Genomic DNA, 9435 nt, shown 5'->3' with positions numbered 1-9435 from the left:
ACTCTATCCAGTGAGCCAAACCAGCCAGGGCCATTTTTTCTATTTATTTCTGGAACCAACCCTCCACTATTCATTGTTAAAATAAAATCTTACTCTGTTATGAAATGATAGCCACGGTTAGCTTGTGTACACACATACAAAAATACCAGGTGTTTTTATATAACTGGAATGCTGCTATAGATATTCTTTTATATTCTGTTTCAAAAGTATATATCTGGCCCGGTCGGTGTGGTTCAGTGGTTGAGCATCAACCCATGCACCAAGAGATCATCGGTTCAATTCCTGGGCAGGGCACATGCCCTGCTTTTGCAGGGTCAGTCCTGGGTAGGGGCTGGGCCAGAGGCAGCCAGTGTTTTGCTGTGTTTATTCTTTGTTTGTCACCTCTTACTTAGAGAGCAACTGTGAACAGGGGTGAGTGAGGAAATTAGGGCAAATTTTCAGGTGTCCTTTGATTGCTATATTTTCAGTTTATAGGATGATTAAGTTTGCAATGGTAAATTGTTCAGAAAATCCAGGGATGCCACACATGGCATTTGCACAGTATTATCAAATAGGGGGCATGTTCTAAACTAAGATAAAAATCTGCAAGAGCTTTGAATTTTACGTGGGAACATTTTTTTTTCTCCAAAATGAACTTGACCACATTCATTCTCAAGATAGCTAAATTTCATGTATTTAAAAGTCAAGATCCTCTGCCTTGCCAGTGTCTAAAGTTCACATGGAAGCCAGTGATTATTTTCATGGTCACTAAATTTTTTTTTTTTAGTTTTACATTGCCGTTCTATCTTTTTGCTTTATATATTATTTGCTTTGTAAATGTGGCATTATAGTTTAATATAATCCAGAGTCACTGTTTTACCTGTGGTTCTATTACTGGGCTATTCTCTTTATACTTCTTGGGTTTGGAGCAATGTGAAGCAATACTAAGGAGAATACTGTACTTAAATAAAATGAAACTGATAGATTGCTACAGTAGTCCATGATTAGCCATCCCAGATATTGATGAAAGTGATACGTTTTAAGGATGGGTGTTCCCAGGCAGATAGTGATGTGTTTGTCGAGGTGACGAGTCCTTCATCTAAGCAGATTTGTGCTGTGTGTGGTATATACCTCAGCACACGTTTGCAAAAGTGGGTCTCACGCCCTGATGCAAAGCATGAAGCCCTTTCTCCATGAGTGCGTCTCAGACTTTCATATGCTATGCATTACCTGGGGACCTTGTTAAAATGCAAATTTATACTTAGTAGATTTGGGGTGGAGCCGAGATTATGCATTTCTCACAGGCTCCTCCCCCAGTGATGCCAGTGCTGGTCTGCAGACAGCATTGGCAAGGAAAGACTGAGTCCCCTTCTGTTTTGCTTTGAGTACAGGTGCTGAATCGATTCTCCTCCGCTCCTCCTCTCATTCCACTTCCGACCCCGCCCATTATTCCAGTACTACCTCAGCAGTTTGTGCCCCCTACAAACGTTAGAGACTGTATACGCCTTCGAGGTCTTCCTTATGCAGCCACAATCGAGGACATCCTGGACTTTCTGGGGGAGTTTTCCACAGATATTCGAACTCATGGAGTTCACATGGTATTGAATCACCAGGTAAGAAAGTCACTTAGCTCGAAAACTGATTTGCTTATTATTATCATCAAAGAGTCTCTCCCCATAAAAGAGTGCAAATGTTTGTCAGTTTTATAGTTAGCCTTGCAGGAAAGATGTAACTATAAATGCTAGAGGTCTTTAGGATGTACTCCAGAAAGAATGCTGTCGTCATTATGGTAAGTACAAATTTGAGTCTGATTCTGTCATCACATATATCCATCCATCAGATTCTCAGTATCATCACACAGTACATATCAGTCTAATACAACATTTTATTGTTGCAACTGCTGAGCTCTGCTACTCTGCTGTCATAGTGTGAAAGCAATCATGGACAATATGTACCCTGAGCTTGTCTGTTCAAGAGTATTTTGTACCCATAGACTGTTTAGAAAACATGTATGTGTGCTATATATCAAATTACATCCAGTAAAGTACAAACTCAATAAAGACTAGTATCTGTACCACCTAGAATAGGATGTGGTCATAATAGGCACTCAAATGTATTAATGAATTATTTCATAGAAACCTATCAAAATCTGACCCAATTCTGTGGTATGCAAGTATACACTCTAAGCATATTAAAAAGCATTCCTGGCTTAGTGTCCCTTAATTTTTGGTTTAAATAAAATTAATCATCTTTGTTGCTGGACAATATGCCAGTATTTTGTGCTGTCATAAGCAGGACAGAATCCTTAAAACCTATAAACCCAGTAGTCCTAATTAAAAATTTTGCAACTCTTTACTAAAAGCAAAGTTGTATTCATCTTTGAAAATGTTTCTGATCAATGATGGGTTTAATATGGGTTTGTATTGGAAATACCAACGTTTTTCTAAACTGCTAGTGTTCCACTTTCTCTTTTCACATGGAGATTTGGTCATATTTGAAACCATAATCCTGCCTCACTGGGAAGTGCATATCACTGGGTACAGGCAATCGGAAACTCCTGAACCCCTGCTTGGGTTTCCACAGCAGCACATGCTAGGTCCCCTCTCAGCGTGCTTCACTGGTGAGAGTCCGTTTGAAGAAAATGCCCCACAATTGCCCATAAATCCCCACCAGGGATTGGTTTGGTTTTTCTTTGAGTCACCATTTCTAATAACTTAGGGGCTATTATTGCTTTTTAACTAATAACAGTAGACAGATTGACCTATCATTGACCCACATCACCTATTGTGATTGCACTTGGGAGAAATGCTTCTTAGATGATGGACAAGCTGCCTCAAAGATGTTAGGTTTCCCTCTTGGACTGGGTTTCCCTGGTGTCCCTGATTTCCCTGGTTTGGCAACTCGTATGGTAACTTGCATGGTAATCATTTGCACTAAATAGTCCCTGAGAGGCTTTTAAAGAAATCCATAACTATGAAAGAATTGCTATAAGCTGATTGTGTCTTTTTCTCCCCCCCATAAAATATCCATGCTCAATATAACTAAGGATTCCAGTTCTGTGGAACACATCTATCAGCTTGGTTCTAAATAGGAGATTTTTAGCAAGCTGTTTGTCATAGAGAAAATCACTATCAGCACCTGTTTGACTAAGATTTAAGATGGAGATGCACGGGCAGAGGCGAGAGAAGGGCTTCCAGACAAGGCTGGTGGCCCTGCTGTCCCCAGCCTGAACTGTGTTTGGCCCCTGCCCATTTCCTGTCTCCCTACCTTGCCCCAGGCCACATTCCAACCTAGGCTGCAGGGAGAAGAGAAAGGTATGTTGCAGGTCAGTGATGGACAGAACTGAGAGCGGAAAGAGAACACTCGTTCATCCAGTTTCTTACAGGAAGATCCATAAGGCTCTAGTACGCATTCTGTTATCAGCTTTTCTCAATCAAATGTTACAATTGGATTTTTCAGAAGTGCAAGATCCAATACACAATCCTATACTTTGAAACCACAGTCACAAGGTGACCTCGTCAACCCTTTGTAAATCTGATAACTAATAGAAACCAAGAAGGATCACGTTCTCCCATGAACCCTCAAAACTGTTCCTTCCATGTTTTGCGGGCCATTCTGGTAATTAGGGGATGAAATGCCAGATTTCAGGACAGCACACTGTCACCCAGATCACTGTGGTGATTGTCACTTTGCATGTTTTGAAAGCAACCATTTCCTCATTGAAGGAGACGGTCTCCTTTTGTTTTTTATTCTTCCCCCGCACGCTCAGGGCCGCCCATCAGGAGATGCCTTTATCCAGATGAAGTCTGCGGACAGAGCATATTTGGCTGCACAGAAGTGTCATAAAAAAACCATGAAGGACAGATATGTTGAAGTCTTTCAGTGTTCAGCTGAGGAGATGAACTTTGTGTTAATGGGGGGCACTTTAAATCGAAATGGCTTATCCCCGCCGCCATGTAAGTTACCATGTAAGTTTTTCTTGGGTCTTGGCGCTCTTCTACGCTATACGCTGGTAGGTGCTTAAGCTGCTTTCTGTGTTCCTGGTTCTTTCTGAGGCAGGCAAGGTGGTTACGTAGGCTTTCCCATCTGAAATTGGTAGTATCTGGGAATCATTGAAGACCTTGGTTGCGGACACCCCCATAATTAGAGATGCTACAAATACCTCCTTTCCGATTATATTCTCGCTTTTCCAGTGATAAGCCCTTGATTTCTTAAGCTTAGTGTGCTCAAGATAAGCACTGACTCTGGGAGGCAACCTGGCTATTGTTAGATATTTTAATACGCATTTAAAGGTAAAATAAGTATGGCCAGATCTTTATTTTTTTTTCTCCTGTAACCCAGGAAGCTTTCTGTAGAAGGGTCATTTGATGCCCATTTTGCATTTCTAAGTTATTGAGCATTAAGCATTTTTGGATAGGATAACCTGGGGAGCATTTCTCATGCTCTCCAGGATATCTGGAATGAGCAAGTTAGTAAAAAATATATACATATATATAAATGCGTAAATAAATTAGCCAAAGTTTCCATTGGATCGCAGGATCAGTGCTTAATTTCAAGACTTGCTCTTGCGCATTGGCCCCTGGGTGCAAGCCCTCTGGAACCCTGATTGAGAGGAATAAGCCCTGTAGTCTGAAGACACCAAGTTCTGGTTAGTCACGTGTGTTAAAACTTCGATCTTTGGACAGTTTCCACTTTTGAATAAAACATACCTGTCAGGAGGCATGTTGGGTATGTTTGAAGCGTGTAGCACTTGGAACACAGTCCAGAGATAACGGAGACAGTAAACTGGATGATGTGCTTGATTACAATAAAATAGGGAGTGTTCGAGAACATTACTTTCTAATACAGAGAAATCTATATCAAGAAACCTATTTCACTAAGTGTTAATTCAGAGAATATTCAGTGGGGCTTAATCCTTTTTTTTCCCCCCTTGGAATTCCTAAATGCTAATATTCCATTTACCTGCTGCTTGCTGTTGGTGAATAGCTAAGAGTTGATCTAATGAGCATCAAGTTTTGAAAGTTATGATTGGGTTTAAGTAGTAACATATATATATATATATATTTTAAATATGTTTTGATTGATTTCAGAGGGGAAGGGAGAGGGAGAGAGAGAGAGAAACATCAACGATGAGAGAGAATCATTGATTGGCTGCCTCCTGCATGCCCCACACTGGAGACCAAGCCTGCAACCCAAGCATGTGCCCTTGACCAGAATCGAACCTGGGTCCCTTCAGTCCGCAGGCCAATGCTCTATCCACTGAGCCAAACCAGCTAGGGCTAAGTAGTTATCTTAAAGTAATCTTAGTCACATGTATTCTGTCCATAAGCCACTGATTCTGTCAGTCACTTTTATGATTTCTCTTAGTGATAATCTATCGAGCGTTATAAGGGAATTCCTCCTTCATGTGTAACCCAAATTCTGCTGTGATACCATTTTATTTCTCTCTTCCTGGTGCAAAACTGGTCATTACACTTTCTTCATAAGACTTTTCATTTCTTCCCTTTCTCCCTCACAAGCCCTAAAATAATAAACATGATAAATGTATTTTTCACATAAAAATATATTTACACATTTTTACTATTAATATTTTCCCAAAATTTTAACTAAAATTTGGCCATTTTCCATTTTAGTGAAAAAGTTCACTTATTTTTTAGCTTAAGTCAGAATTCCAGTTTGTGCTAATATTATGCCTGTTCTACTGGACTGTTCTTTCCTGCCAACTCACTTTAGGTGATTGCCTATTTATACAACAACCAAAAAATTTACAGAAATTGCATTGTTTTTTATATAATCTCAAGGACTAATACAGTTAAAATAGTGATTAGTTATGATTCACTGAGGAGTTTCTTACTGAATTTGGGAAAGAAGTGCTGCTAAAGTATCATTGTTTTAAAGTTGTAAACTTTAATTTGTTTATAAAAATTTAACTTTTCTAAAAGCTGAGCATTTTAATTTCACCTCCATGTTTCTAGTCTATGAAAGTATACTCGTTATTCTCTTTTAGGAATATGAGAATAGCTGTCCTATCATTTGAGGAATACCCAAATCTGAGTAGACTAATATGCTTAGTTATTAAAAATTACTACTTTTCTTTAAGGCAGAAAAGACTTACACCTACTATATATATCTGTCTTCTTGGTTTGAGACACTGTCATTAATGAATTGCTTGATAGTTTTGAAAGCAGGAAATACACACAGGCTTTATAATTTTTTATGTGACTGATGCCTTAACTTGTCCTGATTGCCCTTTTAAGGCCAGGAATCATAATCTTAAAATTCATCTACATGTAGCTCGATTTTCAGCGAGTATGAATGAGGTATCCAAAAGGTGAACACGAGGTTGAGATGTGTACCCATATGCAGCTGACCGCCCTGCTCCTCTCCATACACATGTAGAAACACACAAGACTTGCAGAAGACAGGAGAGATTTTCATGTGAAAAAGTTATCTCCTATGCCTCTGAAATTTGCAAAATAGAATAGGTGGTTCCAGGTGTGCAAATTACAGTTAGGAACGTTGCCCTAGCCAGTTTGGTTCAGTGGATGGAACGTCGGCCCGAGGACTAAAGGGGTAGGGGTCCCAGGTTCAATTCCAGTCAAGGGCATGTGTCTCAGTTGCAGGCTCGACCCCCGGCCCTGGTTAGGTGACCTGTCCTGCGGTAGGTGACCAGTTGACGTGTCTCGGTCTCTCCCCCTCCCTTCCACTTTCTTTGCAAATCAATGGAAAAATATCCTCGTGAGGATTCACCAAAAAACCAACTTAGGAACCCTAAATTCAGGCAACCTCTCAGTTACCTCATTGTTGGGTACAGATGGCCTGGATAGTGTTCATCTCACTTAGTGAGTTGGGGAACCAGAAAACAAAGGAATTTCATTCTTTCTATTTTCTATGTAATCTGAGTATACCATTTACGGCTGAGTCTCAGGAAGACTTACACTTCTATTTCTCAGGGCTAATTCCCAGGTTGGATTTTTTAAACATGTTTTTATTGATTTGAGAGAAGAGAGAGAGAGAGAGAAGAAGAAGAAGGGAGAGGGATAGACAGAAACATTGATGAGAGAGAAACATCGATCGATTGGCTGCCTCTTGCATGCCCCCTACCAGGGATTGAGGCCACAAACCAGGCATGTGCCCTGACCAGGAATCCATCTGTGACTTCTTTGTTCCGAGGGTGACTGATGCTCAACCCCAGAGCCACATTGCCTGTGCCCAGGTTGTTGTTTTGTTTTTGTGGTTTTTTTTTACAAGTTTGAAGGTGTAGATTAGCTTCAAATCCCATCATCTGGGTTACCTTTAGGTGGAAATAATGCCAAGTTAATCCAGCTTTTAGTTGGAAATTATACTAAATGTCAGCCTTATGTTTCTTTCCTCAAAAGTTTTTGTGGTAACTGGCACTCAATAGTAGGGGGGGAAAAATCACATGTCAAGAAATGGTTGAGCTGGTGTTTGATGATACTGGTTTTTTCCAGCTTTTAGACCAAGAACGGTTCTGTAGGTTGATGGAGTGTGAGAATTGCGATTACTTCTAAGTTTTGTCTGTATAACCAAAGGAAGTTGCATGGGGTAGTATAAAGATTTGCTCTCTTACTTTAATGGAGTGTGTGTGTGTGTGTGTGTGTGTGTGTGCGCGCGCGCGCAATAGTAACCTTATGGCTTGAGTGCTGAGCACACATGCGTCAGCTGTTACAAATGTCTCAAAGTGTCTCTCTCTGCTTATGTAGGCCTGTCTCCTCCTTCCTACACATTTCCAGCTCCTGCAGCTGTGATTCCCACGGAAGCTGCCATTTATCAGCCCTCTCTGCTTTTGAATCCACGAGCACTGCAGCCCTCCACAGCATACTACCCAGCCGGCACTCAGCTCTTCATGAACTACACAGCTTACTATCCCAGGTAAGGCTATGGCGGAAGTGGAAATGCGGGACAGAAACAAATGACTCCTTTGATGGCCGGTGCCTGAGTTCACAAAAGACTATTGTCTGCCACGTTGAAGGTTACCATGGTAGGCAATAGCTTCTGGTCATCTCTAAGCAAGAAGGTCGTTTCAAGACAAAGCAAAATAAGTTCTGTGTTTTTTCTAAACCATATGTTAACAACATCTTTTAGGCTATTTTTGTGTACAACTTTGCTTTTCTCCTTTCTCCTTTCCTAGGGCCCTAAGTGAGGGGCACTGTGATCATTGCAATAGGGTGGCAATATATTGTGAATGAATTTAAAAAAAGCAAAGACTAAAAAAATCCTTAAAGATAACAATTATATTTTTAAATAGCATTAATTCCTGTTACCCCACAATAAATAACAACAGTTCTTTTAAACTGTACACAACTTGTATTCTTTCACCCCTAAGTCTTTACTAACAAGTCCAAAATGAGACTTATTTAGAACTTTCTTAGAATCAAATTTTTTACTTTTTTCTGGATTCTAGGGGAAAAATTTTTTAAAATTATAGTTCATATACAATATTATTCATTTCTTATGTACAACATAGTGATTAGACATTTATACAACTTACAAAGTGATCATCCCGATATGTCTAGGACCCACCTGATGCATACGTAATTAGTACACTTTTATTGACTATATTATAACTGCCAACATGTACTTCCTAATTCCTACATATTTTTCACTCCACCCTTGAAGCCTCCTCCCATCTGGTAACCATCAATTTGTTCTCTGTATCTGTAAGTTAGTTTTGGTTTTGTTTGGTCATTTATTTTGTTCTTTAGATTCCACATATAAATGAAATCATTCCGTATTTGTCTTATGCTAAGTGAAATAAGTTAGACAAAGACAAATATGGCATGATTTCAAGCATCCATGCTATTATAAATAGCAAGGTATTTCCTTTTTATGGTCAAGTACTATTTTATTATATACATGAACCACAACTTTTTTATCCAGTTGTCTATTGATGGGCATTTGGGTTACTTCCCTATCTTGGCTCTTGTAAATAATGCTGCAGTGAACCTAGGGGGGCATATATATCTTTTTGAATTAGTGTTTTTCTTTTCTTTGGATAAATATCCAGAAGTGGAATTGCTTGAGTATATGATAGCCCTATTTTTAATATTTTGAAGAACCTGCATACTGTTTTCCATAGTGATACCACCATCCCACCAACAATTCATGAGGGTTCCTTTTTCTCCAAATTCTCATCAACACTTGTTGTTTGTTGGTGTATTGATAATAGCCATTCTGATAGATGTGAGGTGATGACCGGTTGTGATTTTAATTTGTATTTACCTGCTGGTTAGTGATGGTGAGCATCTTTTCATATATCTCTTCGCCATCGGTATGTCCTCTTTGGAGAAATGTTTGTTTAGGTCCTCTGTCCATTTTTTAAAATATATTTTTTTATTGATGTTATAGAGGAAGGGAGAGGGAGAGAAAGAAACATCAATGATGAGAGAGAGTCATCCCTCACACACACACATTCAGGAGAGAGACCAGAACCTG

The 9435-nt window shown here is 39.6% G+C and overlaps 1 protein-coding gene across 1 annotated transcript in view; it reads left to right on the top strand.

Annotated features, from left to right (window-relative positions):
• The window catches only part of ESRP1 (epithelial splicing regulatory protein 1), a 50451-nt gene that overhangs the window by 22205 nt on the left and 18811 nt on the right, over positions 1–9435 (top strand). Inside the window, exons 10-12 of the mRNA XM_015560927.1 lie at positions 1366–1592; positions 3749–3935; positions 7704–7872. Of these exons, the coding sequence (XP_015416413.1) occupies positions 1366–1592; positions 3749–3935; positions 7704–7872 (583 nt within the window). The remainder of the gene's footprint in view (positions 1–1365; positions 1593–3748; positions 3936–7703; positions 7873–9435) is intronic.

The sequence above is a fragment of the Myotis davidii genome, unplaced genomic scaffold (assembly GCF_000327345.1).
Source record: "Myotis davidii unplaced genomic scaffold, ASM32734v1 scaffold390, whole genome shotgun sequence".
NCBI classification, from domain to species: domain Eukaryota; kingdom Metazoa; phylum Chordata; class Mammalia; order Chiroptera; family Vespertilionidae; genus Myotis; species Myotis davidii.
This window is presented reverse-complemented; position numbering and strand designations above follow the sequence as displayed.